Genomic DNA, 20,046 nt, shown 5'->3' with positions numbered 1-20,046 from the left:
GTAACTCGACATGTTGAAGATTGCTATACTGTTTTGTTTTTTTCCTTTTTAGTTTCATAATTTTTGGTAGATGTACAAAATTGGGAGATCTAACCATAAAAAGTATGGACAATAGTGGAATTTCTACTTCTAGCTACCTTTCATTTCCTAGCGCCTTGCTTGGCAACACGTTCGCCCGGGTGAGGAAGGCAATTGGTTTTGTCCCCGGGCCGGGACATTCTAAAGTCCTTAATGTTTAGCATTAACTTGAAGAGGAATGACAAGAACTGGTTCACCCGTTGTCAATATGACGTGACCGGGTGTTATGCTGTGCTGTTATTTCATGAGATACTGAGCACTTTAAAGTCGACATCAGATCCGCGCTATCACAAGGAGGCAAATACACCAACATACCATGTCCCCTGCACACACAGACGCACAAGCACGCATACAAAAAACACTATGATATGGAAAACATAAGCTGTTGATAGGACGTTAAACCACGACTTAGTCTTAATAGATAACAATAATCTAATTCCGTGGTTAAACCAAATCCCCCCCCCCCCATTNGCCCCCAGCACACACAGACGCGCAAAAAACACTATGATATGGAGCACATTAGCTGTTGATAAGACGTTTAACCATGTACGGACTTAGTCTTAATATATAACAATAATCTAATTCCGGGGTTAAACAAAATCCCACCCCCATCCCCCCATTCTCCAATGTTCTAAAAAGATGCCTGTCCAAATATAATGATCTATCATCCGTGAACATGTTATCATGGTACTTTTTCTCTCTCCCGGTTTCAGTGGCAAAATTCAGCCCCTCAGACACCTATCTCAGCATCTGTCAAAATGTCTGAAAAAATATCTAACTCGGTAACAAATTCTCAGGCCCCCGTAATACCAGAAGTAATAAAGTTCATAACTTTATGGTTATACAAATTATCACATAGATATAGTTTCTAGGTCAGGATTTCAAGTATCAGTAACAATTTCATCTTTTATTTCTTGAACGTCCGTAAAAACTTGAGACCGAGTCTAACTTTAGTTTGCGTCAGTGTAAGAAAAGTGCTTTACAGCAAAGTCCGATTACCTCAAACGTTTTGGTGATAGTACAAAAACGTGCACTTGACATGTGAGTGGAGGTGAATGTTTGTGTAACAGGAAATTATGAATATGTGGCTTTGTATACCGGTACATAGTGTTAGATAACATCAGTTTGGTCTTTATAACATGATTTTAGTACAATTGATTACTCTTATGACACGATGACCGAAATGAACTGCAATGACAGCTCGGAAAAGAGTAGCAAACATGTTGAAGTTCGCATCACTCCTTGGCAGCAGATGATTTCATCATGTTCGGGGGCAGTGCTTACTTCGTTCTTTGGTAGGTATATCTGAAAAAAGGCGCAAACCTTTTAAACTTGCATGTATTTAGTGTCGTGTTTATAAAACAGAAACCTTAGCCCTGAACGGCCATTACGACAAAAAGAAGAAAAATATCACAGCACGGTAATAAAACATAGATCATGGAATAGATCCCTATTCATCGAGGTCGGTAGTTCATTAGATGTTTTCGCCTTATTGCGATTTGAAACATGCATTGATGTCTGACACTGACAGTTTCTTTACCGTTTGTAGAGTCAATCAGACTTCCAACTTGGTAGGATAGTCATAGTCATATTGATTACCCTGTCCTTATGATCTAAGTAGTCCAAGCTTTTGTGAATGGTATTTGATAAAATAATTAAAGTGAAGAGTAATATTATATGTGAAATTTTGAACTTTGACTTTGATTGAATGTAGGTAAAATATGGGTTGATGTGACAACTGTATCTATTAAATCACACTATAATATATGATTGGTGTATACCTTTGCAGTGACACCATTAGATGTTGTGAAGATCAGACTGCAGGCTCAAAACAGTCCCATGAAGAGAGGACAATGCTTTCTCTACTGTAATGGGTTGATGGATCATGTCTGTGTGTGTCGTAATGGCAACGGCAGTAACACAATGCGCCTACATTGGTATAAAAGATGCTTACCTCAGCCTTTCACTGGCACGCTGGTATGTATTATATCAATCATTTTTAAAGGGTAATAAATTATTACTAATTTGAAACTAATTTGACATGTATGGCTATAGAGTCCGTATTTGGTTGGGTTGAAAATGTTAGCATTTATGAACATTGTGCAAAATTAAAGGCTGAGTTTGAATTTGGCCAAAATCCAGTTGAGATGTAGAACTCGGGAACTTCACTATTTTTTAGTACTCGGTATTGGCTCAAAATTATGCCTTTCATATGGTTGCTTGGTATTAAGCGTCAACACATTTCTTGATACAGTAGTAAATTCAAATTGTGATTTTTACACTATTTAATTCATATAATTATATATATATGAAGTTTCATTAGAAAAGTTAGTGTAGTGTTAGAGTAAATGTGCAATTGTTATTGAGCATACATTTTAACTATATAATTATATACAATTCTTGATTGTCATGTCTGATTATTTGGTGCTTAGTTAAAACTTCACTAGTTTTAATATAATCGTTCAGATGAATTGGAATTTGGGAAAAGGAAGGCAATTTCTATACAGTTATTTTTACGGTTTTGAGTAAAACCCTGTCATCAACACGTCGATTGCTTTATTAATGTTGTAAATAATGAAATTATCAAGTCAGTGATTGAAGGGTAAAATATTTCGAACGCATGCAGTCATGTACTCATCTGTTTATCAGGATATATACAGAATAACTGTGCATCCCATGTATGGTTACTAGATATTCACAATCTTGTTGACAGTACAGTTGATATTTGTTACTACATGTATATTATAGAAATATAAACTTGGTTGTTTATTTCTAGGATGCCTTCGTAAAGATTTCTCGACAAGAAGGCCCAGCATCTCTGTGGAGTGGTCTCCCTCCAACATTGTAAGTCAGGTCAAACCATCCATGCTGAATAATGTGATGTATATACCCACTACTGGGAGCATTAGGGGTATATAGGATTGTGTATGTGTCTTAGTCTGTCAGTCTGTTCCAAATTAGGGAGTTTTGGTTTCTCAAGAATGAGTTGATAAATAGTAATGAAAACATTAAACCGTTGGAGCCCAAGACTTTTTCACAGGACTGGTGTATTCTTTTGTAAAATTTACATTCATTTCTGTTATTGGACCACTCCCCTCAGCCCCTACCAACATTTATACAACAGTGGATCCCTTTTTGATATATCATGTCATAGATATGGTAAGATCTCTCTAACAGTGTTTAAGAAGTAACATGTATGTACACAGTAGTCCCAGTTATACCATCGCCTTTTATCCTATGCCAACTTTGGTGGTATAACAGGGTTTTTAGTTCAATACTTGTGAAGTAAAATGGATGTATACATCTGAAACAAACACTGCATATGCATACACTTATTTGTTTTGAAATAAATGCACTTACTTTTTAAACATCATCATTAAATAAGTGGATGAGCTGTAATGTTGGTACTTGCTTTAACCCTTTCACCACTGTGGACCATAATGGACTCATCCAGATGAATGTATGGTAGAGTCTACTCAAGTTACCTAGGGTTAAAAAAGTTAAATGCTTTAATGATTCTGGGATCCTATGGCTGTAGATGACTCGTTGAAGGTGGAAGGAAATACAGTGACATTCAATGAATTTTGTATGGCATGGGATGGTGCGTTGTCCATTATAAGAAATGCAATACTTTTTTTTCATCTGTCATTTTCTTGAATATTACTGTAAAAATCCTCACCCAATGGAAGAGCTTTTCTTTCAAATTATCGTCAGAAATATTCTTGAACCCGTTATTTGTGAACCACTTATACAAAGCTTCTTCCTGTCTGCGTGCATCACAGATTAATGTCGTTTTCTATGGGGGAATGCGACAGAATCATCATCCAGGAGATTGAGAGATCTTTTCTGTGACAGAATATTGCCAACAATTTCCCGTTTTACAAGGACACTCCGGAGTGTTGTAAAATTGACTATTTCCTGTTAGGAAAATTTTGGATGTTCGGCTGCGTATTCTCTGATTTCCCGTACATTAAGTAAAAGCCTTACATACAAAACGTACAAACAATAATCACAAAACACATTTACACATTTGAGGCGGTAGATTTCACTATGTATTGTTGGGTAACTTCCCAGTTTACCTGTACAGGGGTAATCTCGAGGGGTATACTGTTTTAAAGATATATTCCCCTTTCCCCATTCGGTCCACTATTTTGTCTACAGGAAACCTAAACAATTCGTTCCGATGAATTTAATTTAGCTTTTATACAAACATTTCATTAAATGTGTTATTCTGTTGACAGAGTGATGGCTGTGCCCGCCACGGTTGTCTACTTTACATGTTACGAGCAGTGTCGGAACAAGCTGGGCTACAGTGATGGGCTACAGCAGGGGCAGTGGTGGAAACCTATGGCTGCCGGGGTTGTTGCCCGCAGTAAGTACACATGTTACAATGTAGCCTATTTTCACATACCAGTGCAGTATAGATTCAGGATGTTGTCAGTTGTCTGATTTCACACTATAAAGTGTCAGATAACATATCAGCAGCACTGTCATAAGTTACTGTTGTTAATTATAACATTGGAGTACAATTATAAAAGTTCTGTAACTTGAGTATGATAAACTTGATAACCAACCACGACTCATTGGGGAACTCAATATATGAAGTGTGTATAGATAAATATTGCCATATGATTGCGACAGCAATATTTGTCTGTTTTCGTGTTATGGTTTTAGGTTGACGTGACTTTAGGAAGATGAAGTACTTGTTTGTGGTTGTGTATCTTTGAAGTGTATCATGCATGTTTCTGAGCAGGCTTGTATGAAGTTTGTGTTTGGATAGGTATGCTTGTTCAACATGTTTGTGTGGAGATTGATACTTGTATAAAGTTTTTGTGAGGGAATATGTTTATGTGAAGCATGCGTTAGTTGGACATGTCTATGTGAAGCATACATTAGTTGGACATGTTTATGTGAAGCATGCGTTAGTTGGACATGTTTATGTGAAGCATACGTTAGTTGGACATGTCTTTGTGAAGCATACGCTAGTTGGACGTGTTTATGTGAAGCATACGTTAGTTGGACATGTCTATGTCAAGCATGCGTTAGTTGGACATGTCTATGGGAAGCATACATTAGTTGGACGTGTTTATGTGAAGGATACATTAGTTGGACATGTTTATGTTAAGGATACATTAGTTGGACATGTCTATGGGGCATGTCTATGTGAAGCACACATTAGTTGGACATGTTTATGTTAAGGATACATTAGTTGGACATGTTTATGTGAAGCATACGCTAGTTGGGGATGTCTATGTGAAGCATACATTAGTTAGACATGTCTATGTCAAGCATTCGTTAGTTGGGCATGTCTATTTGAAGCATACGTTAGTTGGACATGTCAATGTGACGGATACGTTAGTTGGACATGTCTATGTCAAGCATACGCTAGTTGGGCATGTCTATGTGAAGCATACGCTAGTTGGGCATGTCTATGTGAAGCATACATTAGTTGGACATGTTTATGTGAAGGATACATTAGTTGGACATGTCTATGTGAAGGATACGTTAGTTGGACATGTCTATGTGAAGGATACGTTAGTTGGACATGTCTATGTGAAGCATACGTTAGTTGGACATGTCTATGTGAAGGATACGTTAGTTGGACATGTCTATGTGAAGCATACGTTAGTTGGACATGTCTATGTGAAGGATACGTTAGTTGGACATGTCTATGTGAAGCATACGTTAGTTGGACATGTCTATGTGAAGGATACGTTAGTTGGACATGTCTATGTGAAGCATACGTTAGTTGGACATGTCTATGTGAAGGATACGTTAGTTGGACATGTCTATGTGAAGCATACGTTAGTTGGACATGTCTATGTGAAGCATACGTTAGTTGGACATGTCTATGTGAAGCATACGTTAGTTGGACATGTCTATGTGAAGCATACGTTAGTTGGACATGTCTATGTGAAGCATACGTTAGTTGGACATGTCTATGTGAAGCATACGTTAGTTGGACATGTCTATGTGAAGCATACGTTAGTTGGACATGTCTATGTGAAGCATACGTTAGTTGGACATGTCTATGTGAAGCATACGTTAGTTGGACATGTCTATGTGAAGGATACGTTAGTTGGACATGTCTATGTGAAGCATACGTTAGTTGGACATGTCTATGTGAAGGATACGTTAGTTGGACATGTCTATGTGAAGCATACGTTAGTTGGACATGTCTATGTGAAGGATACGTTAGTTGGACATGTCTATGTGAAGCATACGTTAGTTGGACATGTCTATGTGAAGCATACGTTAGTTGGACATGTCTATGTGAAGCATACGTTAGTTGGACATGTCTATGTGAAGGATACATTAGTTGGACATGTCTATGTGAAGGATACGTTAGTTGGACATGTCTATGTGAAGGATACGTTAGTTGGACATGTCTATGTGAAGGATACGTTAGTTGGACATGTCTATGTGAAGGATACGTTAGTTGGACATGTCTATGTGAAGGATACGTTAGTTGGACATGTCTATGTGAAGGATACGTTAGTTGGACATGTCTATGTGAAGGATACGTTAGTTGGACATGTCTATGTGAAGGATACGTTAGTTGGACATGTCTATGTGAAGGATACGTTAGTTGGACATGTCTATGTGAAGGATACGTTAGTTGGACATGTCTATGTGAAGGATACGTTAGTTGGACATGTCTATGTGAAGGATACGTTAGTTGGACATGTCTATGTGAAGGATACGTTAGTTGGACATGTCTATGTGAAGGATACGTTAGTTGGACATGTCTATGTGAAGGATACGTTAGTTGGACATGTCTATGTGAAGGATACGTTAGTTGGACATGTCTATGTGAAGGATACGTTAGTTGGACATGTCTATGTGAAGGATACGTTAGTTGGACATGTCTATGTGAAGGATACGTTAGTTGGACATGTCTATGTGACGGATACGTTAGTTGGACATGTCTATGTGAAGCATACGTTAGTTGGACATGTCTATGTGAAGGATACGTTAGTTGGACATGTCTATGTGAAGCATACGTTAGTTGGATCTGTCTATGTCAAGCATACGTTAGTTGGACATGTCTATGTGAAGCAATTGTTAGTTGGACATGCCTGTGTGAAGGATACGTTAGTTGGACATGTCTATGTGAAGGATACGTTAGTTGGACATGTCTTTGTGAAGGATACATTAGTTGGACATGTCTTTGTGAAGCATACTTTAGTTGGACATGTCTATGTGAAGCAATTGTTAGTTGGACATGCCTGTGTGAAGCATACTTTAGTTGGACATGTCAATGTGAAGCATACGTTAGTTGGACATGCCTGTATGAAATATGAGTTAGGTGAACATGCCTGTTTGAGACTTGGACATTTTGATCCCAGTATGTGGATATGTGTGTATTCAGTGTTTGTGTCTTTCAGCGTGGGCTGTGACGATGATTAGCCCCCTGGAGATGGTACGTACGAAGATACAGTCAGAACAGCTGAGTTACAGTGCGGTGTGGAAGGCAGTTAGGAACATGGTTCGACAGGAAGGAGTACTTACCTTGTGGATGGGACTTGGTCCTACATTGTTTAGGGATGTTCCTTTTTCAGGTGAACACAATACCTTGTTGATAATTTTAAAAAGAGTTAAGTTTAGAATTTTGCAAATAAATTTCACCTTTGTCATATGATACTCTTGTTTAATGTTAAAGCCATCTCTTGTTTTAGTCAGCTCTGAATTGTTTCTAGATCTAGTAGAAATGCAAATCAAAAGCTTGCTAATTGTATTCTTTCTATATGAGAAGACTAGAATTTGATGAAAGATTGTCTGCTCAAAATTTATATGGGAAAATTCTTAACTGACCGATCCATTTTGATCAGGAGCATATGACAAGGGGTGTAGCCCATGAGTAGTAATGTTCTGTAAAACTCAAGCAAGTCAACACTTACTGTGCTTTTTCTTGTTTCCTGACATTGTTCATAACTGTATTGAACAATATTTATCTATCTGACTTGTACTGTGTAATACATTTCAGTTGTTATTGATAGCATCGCAGTCATTGTTTTCTTTATATTATCACTTACCTGTATAGAGTGAAACCTGGATACCACCATGAACAGTATTTCAATTAAGAATGGACAGGTTTTACATTTAAATGTATACATTGGGATCCAGTAAAATGGTATCTTGAGTTCTCAGGGTTAAGTACAGATAGGCTCCACTGTATCGTCACTAAGAATTATTTTGTCCAAATGAGTAATAATTTTAGGTGTCTGTGATATTATAACAAACAGATGTGTAACAGATTAGCGCTGGGGTGACTTATTCTCCTTGTGTTTTTGTTTTTACAGCACTCTACTGGTTTGGATATGAAAGTTTTAAGTCAATGCTGCAGAAGATTCGAGGAACGATAGAAATAAATTTCTGGGATAACTTCGTTTCTGGTGCTGCTGCAGGCTCAGTAAGTAAGCTAAGTGAATGATATACATCTTCCATGAAAGAATAATGATGACATGAATTTCTATTTCCTGTTGTAATTTCAGTTCTCTTAGCTTGTGAACACAAACATAGATTGCTTTTCGCAAGGGAAGGCAAAAGGCTCATTTTGAACTCAATACAGTCTTCCCAGTAATTAGACTTCATCAACAATACATGAAATTAACCTTGATATTCAATGGAATAAGGATTTATAGAAATCATAGTTAATATTGTCACTAAGAATTAAGTTACAACAAAAAAACATTTTCTATGAAGAAAGGCAGAGGGATAAAATATCATTAAAACATTTTTAGTGAAACAGAAGTTACGATTGTGTCTAATGTATTTTTCATAACGGTACTGTATTACCTGGTAAGTGCTGTTTTTGATCAATTTAATTTCTTAAAGTAAAAATATTAGATTTTGAAAATGAAACCATTTATCCCAGATTGCAGGAGTGATTACACTGCCTTTTGATGTCATCAAGACACATCGACAGATAGAGCTAGGAAATTTCACAAACTCAGGTGAGATAATTATAGATACTGAATAAAATCATGTATATATCAACGGCTAAAAATATATATTATATAAAAGTGCTCTGGCTGGATTAAGTTTCAGGTTCTAATGAAACAGCACAAAAAACAGGTTGAATTGATAATTAGGAAGCAAAAGAGTTAAATTCAAGAATAATGAAAAGATCTCTGTGCTAAAGTATAAGGCACATTTACAGTAACAGCTTTATAAAATACCCTGTGTATCAATGAAAATTTGTACAAGTGTTTGCGATATGACAATATTTTAAATGAGTCTATGTTCCAAGTTGATCACTGTTACTACTTTTAGAAAATAGTTTTCATTGCTTTTAGTGACAAGCTTGTTGTAATAGTGGGCTATCAATTTATGCCAATAGTATACCTTGATTCACTTTCAAATGTTAATAATGCCTTGTAAAATGTTAGCAATATTTTTCTGTTTAGACATAGTTGCATTGTTAAAAGTGAACATTTTTTTGTGCCATACAGGTGAAAAACAGACAAGTTCTACATTTCGCCTGATACAAAAATTATACAGACAGCAAGGAGTTACCTCCCTTTTTACTGGTTAGTGAACAATTCTGCATGTTATTTACTGGCATTTCTTGGAATCCTAGTATTACCTGATTACATGTAAGGAGGGCTTTTCACTATCCACCTAACTATCTGGCTGATTTTATGAAAATTTAATGATCCTATTATCTATTTAACATGCATGTTGAGCCTGTCTATATTGGCCCATGTTTCATCCGGATCCCTGTCTATTCCGTCTTTGCGTATTGCAGAGTTCTCTTCTCTTGTGAGCAGGNTTGTGAAGGATACATTAGTTGGACATGTCTTTGTGAAGCATACTTTAGTTGGACATGTCTATGTGAAGCAATTGTTAGTTGGACATGCCTGTGTGAAGCATACTTTAGTTGGACATGTCAATGTGAAGCATACGTTAGTTGGACATGCCTGTATGAAATATGAGTTAGGTGAACATGCCTGTTTGAGACTTGGACATTTTGATCCCAGTATGTGGATATGTGTGTATTCAGTGTTTGTGTCTTTCAGCGTGGGCTGTGACGATGATTAGCCCCCTGGAGATGGTACGTACGAAGATACAGTCAGAACAGCTGAGTTACAGTGCGGTGTGGAAGGCAGTTAGGAACATGGTTCGACAGGAAGGAGTACTTACCTTGTGGATGGGACTTGGTCCTACATTGTTTAGGGATGTTCCTTTTTCAGGTGAACACAATACCTTGTTGATAATTTTAAAAAGAGTTAAGTTTAGAATTTTGCAAATAAATTTCACCTTTGTCATATGATACTCTTGTTTAATGTTAAAGCCATCTCTTGTTTTAGTCAGCTCTGAATTGTTTCTAGATCTAGTAGAAATGCAAATCAAAAGCTTGCTAATTGTATTCTTTCTATATGAGAAGACTAGAATTTGATGAAAGATTGTCTGCTCAAAATTTATATGGGAAAATTCTTAACTGACCGATCCATTTTGATCAGGAGCATATGACAAGGGGTGTAGCCCATGAGTAGTAATGTTCTGTAAAACTCAAGCAAGTCAACACTTACTGTGCTTTTTCTTGTTTCCTGACATTGTTCATAACTGTATTGAACAATATTTATCTATCTGACTTGTACTGTGTAATACATTTCAGTTGTTATTGATAGCATCGCAGTCATTGTTTTCTTTATATTATCACTTACCTGTATAGAGTGAAACCTGGATACCACCATGAACAGTATTTCAATTAAGAATGGACAGGTTTTACATTTAAATGTATACATTGGGATCCAGTAAAATGGTATCTTGAGTTCTCAGGGTTAAGTACAGATAGGCTCCACTGTATCGTCACTAAGAATTATTTTGTCCAAATGAGTAATAATTTTAGGTGTCTGTGATATTATAACAAACAGATGTGTAACAGATTAGCGCTGGGGTGACTTATTCTCCTTGTGTTTTTGTTTTTACAGCACTCTACTGGTTTGGATATGAAAGTTTTAAGTCAATGCTGCAGAAGATTCGAGGAACGATAGAAATAAATTTCTGGGATAACTTCGTTTCTGGTGCTGCTGCAGGCTCAGTAAGTAAGCTAAGTGAATGATATANGATGGGTGGGGCCCATTAGGGGAAATAGAGGAAAACATCAAATATCCTTCTCCTTTTGTACCGATGAAGGGATTTTGACCAAATTTGGTCTGGAGCATCATTGGCCAAAGGGTTCTCAGTTTTGTATGAACGGAGGGTATGGTCCCCCTGGGGGCAGAGGGACGGGGCCAAATAGGGGAAAATAGGTAAATCTTTAAAAATCTTCTCCTCAACCAATTGAAGGATTTTGACCAAATTTGTCCTAGAGCATCTTTGGACAAAGGAGACTCAAGTTTGTATAAACGGAGGGTGTGGGCCTTCTGGCGGCATAGGAGCGGGGCCCAATAGGGGAAATAGAGGATTTTTTTTCTCCTACTATACAAGTGAAGGGATTTAAACCAAATGCAGTCTGAAGCATGCTTAGGGAGAAAAGAATCAATTTTGTTTAAACTGAGGTGTGTGGATTCCCCTTCTTTGGGGCAGATTAGTGGGGCCCATTAGGGGAAATAGAGGAAAACATTAAAGATCCTTCTCCTTCTGTACCGTTGAAGGGATTTTAACCTAACCAAACTTGTTTTAGAGAATCTTTGGGCAAAGGGAATTGAATATTTATAAATGGAAGATGCAACTTTGTTACTTGTACTCCTTTGATAAACCTGAATGGTACTCAGCAGGTTTTAAATTGAAAAATAAAATACCAGGTGAGCTATTAAGGCCCCTGGGCCTCTTGTTCTGTTTAGACATAGTTGCATTGTTAAAAGTGAACATTTTTTTGTGCCATACAGGTGAAAAACAGACAAGTTCTACATTTCGCCTGATACAAAAATTATACAGACAGCAAGGAGTTACCTCCCTTTTTACAGGTTAGTGAAAAATTCTGCATGTTATTTACTGGCATTTCTTGGAATCTTAGTGTAGTATTACCTGATTACATGTAAGGAGGGCTTTTCACTATCGCCCTAACTATCTGGCTGATTTTATGAAAATTTAATGATCACATTTTAACTATTTTAACATGTATGTTGAGCCTGTCTATATTGGCCCGTGTTTTATCCGGATCCCTGTCTATTTCGTCTTTGCGTATTGCAGAGTTATCTTCTCTTGTGAGCAGGTATTGATTGTTCAGTCAGTAACGTCATCAATTTTTGAGAAAACAACGTAATTTTCTCACACAAACCAATGAAGTAACATTCAGTACCTGCTCACAAGAGAAGATAACTCTGCAATACGCAAAGACNGCAAAGACGGAATACGGACTAAGCAATGAGGTCTTAGCATTTTGTAAGTATGTCATTTGGTGAGTATTTTTATTATGCATTACTCTCACACCTGATGATAGCACAAAATTTTAGTCCTACACAGGACAGGTATGTTGGAATATGGAAAAAATATCACTGGGTGTTAAATCCAGGTTCAATAAGGATAATGAATGCTAAGGTAATTGATGTAAACATGTTTTACTGATTTTGCTATACATCCTTGTTAGAACCCACTTTTCATTCCTGCTGTTCAATTTCGTTCTGTTGACTTTCTCTGCAAAAGGTGTTTTTAAACACGATCTGAAAATGTCATTGTGAATTATTGTAAATTATCAAGCCAAAACTTACATATTTTAAATTTGTCCTGTTCAAAATGTTTATAGCTATTATCAATAACTTTTTATAAGCAGGGCCCTGTATAAACTTCCCAACTATTTAGGTTCCAGTTGTATCCAGATTAGTACAATGTATAACAGTTACAATGTAAGACGTATATTACAGATTTAGTCCATAATGTCTCCGAATTGTTGTCAACATAGATCTGTATAGTGTATAATGGCCTATATATAACATAGTCTCAGTCGTAAGCTGACAGGTTGATGTGATGATTATCAGTAATGGTATATGTTGTCTTTAAAGTACTACATACATGGTATAGTGTATTTAAGTCAATGTTATTTTTGTTACAGGTATGGTTCCCAGGGTAATCAAAGTCGCACCTGCCTGTGCCATCATGATCAGTTCTTACGAATATTTCAAGTCAATGTTCAGGGAACACAACCTTTCGGTGCCAAAATCATTAACAATATAGCCTTTCTCTGTCAGACTCTTTGTTTTATCCACTGATGTGTTTATAGCCGGGTGCAGATTACGACTGGTGTGGTTGGCGTGGTACAGATTACGACTGATGTGTTCAGCCTGGTACAGATTACGACTTATGTGTTTAGCCTGGTCCAGATTACGACTTATGTGTTTAGCCTGGTCCAGATTACGACAAACATGTTTAGCCTGGTACTGATTACGACTTATGTGTTTAGCCTGGTACAGATTACGACTGATGTGTTGAGCCTGGTCCAGATTACGACAAACATGTTTAGCCTGGTACAGATTACGACTTATGTGTTGAGCCTTGTACAGATTACGACTGAAGTGCTTAGCCTGGTACAGATTACGACTGATGTGTTGAGCCTGGTACAGATCACGACTGAAGTGTTTAGCCTGGTACAGATTAAGACTGATGTGTTTAGCCTGGCACAGATTACGACTGATGTGTTAAGCATGGTCCAGATTACAACTGATGTGTTGAGCCTGGTACAGATTACGACAAACGTGTTTAGCGTGGTGCATATTTGGGCTTACAGTATCTGAGGATCTAACAGAGCTACAGCGACATCTTAAGGTGACATTACATAGCCAAGAGACTTGTATAGGAGATAATCCAAAGTAACATGTGTAACATGGAATATTGACAAAGTTTTGTATAATATCAACTTTAATATAAGCACCAAGTGTTTTCCAGTCTCCTATCAATGTGAAGAAGATACATCCAGTATTAGTGGAACGTTTCCTTGGGTGGATTTCTTTTCACCAATTTCACATTTATTGAATCGACTCAAAAATGTATCTTGACATGTTTTTAAAATATTCCTGCGTCATTTGTGTTGTAATAATATCCACTTGGCAGAGAGGTTGAGGAGTTTAAGAATGATAATTCCTACTTCAACAGGTAGCAAGCTTTGAGAAAATTGTTGATGATGTCGCAGCAATTTTTGGAGTGACTATAAAACAGTTGAAAGATACAAAACTACTTGATACAGTTAATGCACAGAATTGATGGGATTTATATTTTCAAATGTAACAGAAATATGAAATGATGAGAATGTGGGTGTGTGTTGAAATTTAAAAATGTCCCTGTAATGGTGCGAGTGTGAAACACTTAAGTTATTTTTCCATGGTCAGAAATTTTGTATGTAACCCTACAAACATTTAATGTATCTTCCTGTATATGTCATGTTGAAAGTACTTCTACCCAAGTTTACTTTGTTGAATTAATGCCAGTGTCGTACACACAAAAAGTTTCCCGTATATACATGAAATCTTACCTGTGATATTTTAAACAGAGATCTGCATGTTTACAGTACATTTACACAGGCACTGCAGAATCTATACCCAAATCTGTGCAATGGCTTTGTTGGAAGAATGCTTGTGATTTAGCTTTGTGTTAAACACATCTAGAATCACAAATAAACGCATACCTTAATTACAATAATGTGTGATCTGTGAACACCTTTTCTCACTGCATGTTTGGTACTAAAGTTGCTATCTAATGATGCTTAATGTATCTAGATATGGCCTCATTAATACCTGCTGATGAAGTCGTGGATTTAGCAGTCCATTTTCATGCATATTGTCATCACTATTGACTGCTTTCCTAATGAATGTGAACTAACTTCACGTAATGGTAAAGTTTTAGAATTGGCTTAAACAAAGCAATGTTTATGGTACTAAGGTCAAGGTCACTTAAAAAAACCCACTTTGTCATCACTCTAGTGACATCATTCTGAACAAATTATGATCCAATGTTATGTATGGTTAGGTATGGTTAGGTACGAGTTTGTCCTGGCTCATATTACTCATAGTTCCCCCTGATTATACCTTTAATAACTTCCCACTTAAATCACTTTAGGGATATACATATATTTAATCATCATACCTCTTTGTTTTCTTAATATATATTTGGATATAAATATATTTATTTCGTTACTTTAAATTTGATTTTTTTTCAAAGGATGCTACATTATAAAATTGTTTAATCATTGAGTTCATTGAAAGGAAGATTAAGTTTTGACAATTATTTGATTAATATGATAATTTTGATCTTTATTTAAACAGCATATAATATTCATTTTAATAAAAATACCCAAAATGATTTAAACAGGGCTCAAAACATTTATTTAAACAGTACCCAATGTATTTAAAGTTTTCATGTTTTCACAAACATTTGTTTTCATGTGTTCAGCAAATTGCTTGGATGCTTTGTAACAAAAAGTTCAGCTATCACTGACATTTTTTTTCTTTTTTTTTTCTTTTTAGTCCTTTTCAAAAGAAACATTCCATAAAACATATTGAGGTGCATTTTACAGAATTATGGTTGTTTGAAATTTGAATGTTTGAAAATAGGAATAGAAAAGAAAACAGAAAAAATATTGGGGTCTAACTCCGGAACATTTCAAAGCATACACCTTACCAATGATGCCGCCCAGAAATTATATATGCAAGGCATCAAAATGAGAATTAAATTATAATGGGCTGCAAAGCTTATCAATAGCTTGACAGGGGAGGTTACTCAAAGCCAGATTCATCTTCTATAAGGGAGTAAAAAAACTCTCTTCTGTGTGATTATAACTGATGCAGTGGTACACTTTACCTGAATACAAAGTCTGTAGAAAGTTTTAGAAAAGTACTCCTAATTGCTTATAATTTACGAAACATTGTTATTGTTATTCATATGGATGTACATACTCGTGTTGATATTTAAAATTTTGTATACAGTCTGCGTTGATACCATGTTTGTTACACATGGTGGTCACAGAGAAATAAAAGAGATGTCTGATGTCTATTCAATGTAATCATTTAACTGTCCCGTTTTTAATGTTCCCTAAGAGTAAAGGAATTAATCACATTACTGAATAGATATTATTTTCATCGATTTTAAATTGCATATTATATATATTTAAAATAAGTAAACAATTGTATTTAGTTTTGTTGAACAGGAATGCCCTGTAAAACTACATGTACATGACTATAGACAAGATTACCCATGCTAGTACCTGTGTGAAAAGCTGCCCGAGTTGCAACCGAGTTTGTTTGTTGTCACTGGTATGTTAGCAGCCTTAGGCCAGTACAATGTGACCTGTATGTCTGTTGTCCCTGGTATGTTAGCAGCCTTAGACCAGTACAATATGACCTTTATGTCTGTTGTTGCTGGTATGTTAGCAGCCTTAGGCCAGTACAATATGACCTGTATGTCTGTTGTTACTGGTATGTTAGCAGCCTTAGGCCAGTACAATGTGACCTGTATGTCTGTTGTCGCTGGTATGTTAGCAGCCTTAGGCCAGTACAATATGACCTGTATGTCTGTTGTCACTGGTATGTTAGCAGCCTTAGGCCAGTACAATATGACCTGTATGTCTGTTGTCACTGGTATGTTAGCAGCCTTAGGCCAGTACAATATGACCTGTATGTCTGTTGTCACTGGTATGTTAGCAGCCTTAGGCCAGTACAATATGACCTGTATGTCTGTTGTCACTGGTATGTTAGCAGCCTTAGGCCAGTACAATATGACCTGTATGTCTGTTGTCACTGGTATGTTAGCAGCCTTAGGCCAGTACAATATGACCTGTATGTCTGTTGTCACTGGTATGTTAGCAGCCTTAGGCCAGTACAATATGACCTGTATGTCTGTTGTCACTGGTATGTTAGCAGCCTTAGGCCAGTACAATATGACCTGTATGTCTGTTGTCACTGGTATGTTAGCAGCCTTAGGCCAGTACAATATGACCTGTATGTCTGTTGTCACTGGTATGTTAGCAGCCTTAGGCCAGTACAATATGACCTGTATGTCTGTTGTCACTGGTATGTTAGCAGCCTTAGGCCAGTACAATATGACCTGTATGTCTGTTGTCACTGGTATGTTAGCAGCCTTAGGCCAGTACAATATGACCTGTATGTCTGTTGTCACTGGTATGTTAGCAGCCTTAGGCCAGTACAATATGACCTGTATGTCTGTTGTCACTGGTATGTTAGCAGCCTTAGGCCAGTACAATATGACCTGTATGTCTGTTGTCACTGGTATGTTAGCAGCCTTAGGCCAGTACAATATGACCTGTATGTCTGTTGTCACTGGTATGTTAGCAGCCTTAGGCCAGTACAATATGACCTGTATGTCTGTTGTCACTGGTATGTTAGCAGCCTTAGGCCAGTACAATATGACCTGTATGTCTGTTGTCACTGGTATGTTAGCAGCCTTAGGCCAGTACAATATGACCTGTATGTCTGTTGTCACTGGTATGTTAGCAGCCTTAGGCCAGTACAATATGACCTGTATGTCTGTTGTCACTGGTATGTTAGCAGCCTTAGGCCAGTACAATATGACCTGTATGTCTGTTGTCACTGGTATGTTAGCAGCCTTAGGCCAGTACAATATGACCTGTATGTCTGTTGTCACTGGTATGTTAGCAGCCTTAGGCCAGTACAATATGACCTGTATGTCTGTTGTCACTGGTATGTTAGCAGCCTTAGGCCAGTACAATATGACCTGTATGTCTGTTGTCACTGGTATGTTAGCAGCCTTAGGCCAGTACAATATGACCTGTATGTCTGTTGTCACTGGTATGTTAGCAGCCTTAGGCCAGTACAATATGACCTGTATGTCTGTTGTCACTAATATGTTAGCAGCCTTAGGCCAGTACAATTTGACCTGTATGTCTGTTGTCACTGATATGTTAGCAGCCTTAGGCCAGTACAATATGACCTGTATGTCGGTTGTCACTGATATGTTAGCAGCCTTAGGCCAGTACAATATGTCCTGTATGTCTGTTGTCACTAATATGTTAGCAGCCTTAGGCCAGTACAATATGACCTGCATGTCGGTTGTCACTGATATGTTAGCAGCCTTAGGCCAGTACAATATGACCTGTATGTCTGTTGTCACTGGTATGTTAGCAGCCTTAGGCCAGTACAATATGACCTGTATGAGACAACAGCTGTTGAGGACATATCCATCTCAATAGCTTATATCTGGAATAAATATTTTTTTATCTGTGTCATTTCATTATGAGTTAACCCCTTCTGTGAAATGATAGGACTGCACATGCGCATCTGATCAGATGCTGTAGCCAACAAGTCAATAAGAAAACTAGCTAATTTTGTAGATACAATGTAACAATATACTACAATGTTAGCAATATAAATGGTACCCTACCGGAATAATTTCTAGAACTAAAACTGGTAAATTGCTGGTCATCCAACTATAGACAACAGATTCCTAGAGGTTCGCATTCTTCTCTGGCCCATTGTTTTTCCCACTCTTGTAGTATTAAATACACAATGAAATACCTATTTAAGGTGAAATGGATTGTTACTATGTGTCAAAGACTTTGTTTGACATTCCCCCCCCCCCCCCCCCCCCCTTAGTTTTCTTGCCTACCACAAATGTTTTCAAATATTAACATAGGATGTAGCATGTCTTAATACAGGGATTAAGTTATGAAAATCAGATCACTGTGTATCATAGGAGTTCATCTCAGATCTGGAAGTCTTGTTATAATAAAGTCCTTGTATCTATTATGCTGTAGAGAGGGTTGTTTTAGAGGAAGAGTTGTTTTTGTATTCAGTACATGTTTTGTGAAAAATAAAACCAACACAAGATCAACTGTAGCATGAGGATCTGTCTGTGTAATAAGTTGTTCTGTAAAATTGATAGATCTTATTTTCCAAAAGTTGAACAAAGCTCGTATTAATGCTGTGCTATGTACAATTATATATGTATCATACAGAGGTTTTATACATTTCACCTTTTATGAAACTCTTTGTACATGTTATCAAAACACATTTTCTATATGTTCATTGTACAGATTATGATACAAAATTGTATATAATTGATTTATCAATGATTTATATAACTTGATTTATATAACTAAATTGATTCTTTTTAGCAATGTGTAATCAGTTTGATGCTCTTTCATTTTAGTTAAAAGGGCATAATACAAGTATAACCATCTGCCAAGATTGGGAGATAACCTACATGTAGTCTATTTTGATGTATTTATTGAAGCATTTTTGTGTCGCCTGCAACGCAAGGCGACATATTGGTATTACTTTGTTGGCTTCGTCGTCAATTGCATCGTCGGAAACAAGGTTCCCGTGCGATAGCTTGATTTGATTGAACTCATACTCGGTTCACATATTGCATACTAATATAGCTCGGACAAGTTCGCATTTCAGAAGTTTACGTCCATTTTTGGTGGAGTTATGACCCTTTTATTGCTAAATAAGAGCATTGTGTAGTAAATGCAAGAACTTATTTATTTTTAATCAATTCCTTTCAAATTCTGTAGGGTAATCTTAGAAGCAATAATGTTCAACATATATTACTGGTATTTCTGACGAGTTTCAACTTTCAGCGTTTTGGCATATCTGTTTACGGATAACTCAAGCCAAAACACTTTTCTTACTAAAAGCGCTGAGCAGGCGACACATCCACTCCTGTGGAATTCTTTTCTAGTCTGTTCATCGTCAGTGAGAATTGATGAAGACATATACCTCTTCACTGATTCTGTGTAATCGGGTAACAAGTGTATTTCATTTCATTTGGAAAACATGTTTTGCAATCTTGTTTTGGTATACAATATCCTTCCTTAAACTTATTTAACTAAAATTTCCGAGTAGTTTCAGGGGTAATAACTAATTTTCAATATTTCATTGAAGAAATTTCAGAATATTTTTTGAATAAATTCATGCAATGATCAAGAACGTGCCTGGTGTTAGTAATTATACCACCCGCAACAAAGTTGAGGGGGTCCACTGAAATCAAGTTGACCGTCTGTAGACACAACGTTGTGTGTCCTACTCTCTCTGAAAGTACTGCACCGTTTTA

At 36.9% G+C, this 20,046-nt stretch overlaps 1 protein-coding gene across 1 annotated transcript; it reads left to right on the top strand.

Annotated features, from left to right (window-relative positions):
- The first annotated feature begins 1,105 nt into the window (after positions 1 to 1,105).
- On the top strand, positions 1,106 to 16,075 carry LOC110459354 (solute carrier family 25 member 40-like). Its single transcript, XM_021511570.1, has 9 exons — positions 1,106 to 1,373; positions 1,868 to 2,055; positions 2,855 to 2,922; positions 4,320 to 4,450; positions 7,467 to 7,640; positions 8,382 to 8,491; positions 8,957 to 9,035; positions 9,534 to 9,611; positions 13,079 to 16,075. Exons 1-9 carry the CDS (start codon positions 1,253 to 1,255, stop codon positions 13,198 to 13,200), a joined length of 1,071 nt encoding a protein of 356 aa, XP_021367245.1. The 5' UTR covers positions 1,106 to 1,252; the 3' UTR covers positions 13,201 to 16,075.
- The last annotated feature ends 3,971 nt before the right edge of the window (positions 16,076 to 20,046 follow it).

Source organism: Mizuhopecten yessoensis, unplaced genomic scaffold (assembly GCF_002113885.1).
Source record: "Mizuhopecten yessoensis strain PY_sf001 unplaced genomic scaffold, ASM211388v2 scaffold10045, whole genome shotgun sequence".
NCBI lineage: Eukaryota > Metazoa > Mollusca > Bivalvia > Pectinida > Pectinidae > Mizuhopecten > Mizuhopecten yessoensis.
The sequence above is the reverse complement of the archived record's forward strand: the minus strand, read 5'-3'. Positions and strand labels throughout refer to the sequence as shown.

Excerpts from the sequence above, each read along its gene's own strand:
- LOC110459354 (XM_021511570.1), top strand. The coding sequence starts at position 1,253 with ATGACCGAAATGAACTGCAATGACAGCTCGGAAAAGAGTAGCAAACAT. Across the intron at positions 2,056-2,854 it reads AGCCTTTCACTGGCACGCTG|GATGCCTTCGTAAAGATTTC; the intron begins GTATGTATTATA and ends GTTTATTTCTAG. Across the intron at positions 9,036-9,533 it reads AGGAAATTTCACAAACTCAG|GTGAAAAACAGACAAGTTCT; the intron begins GTGAGATAATTA and ends TGTGCCATACAG.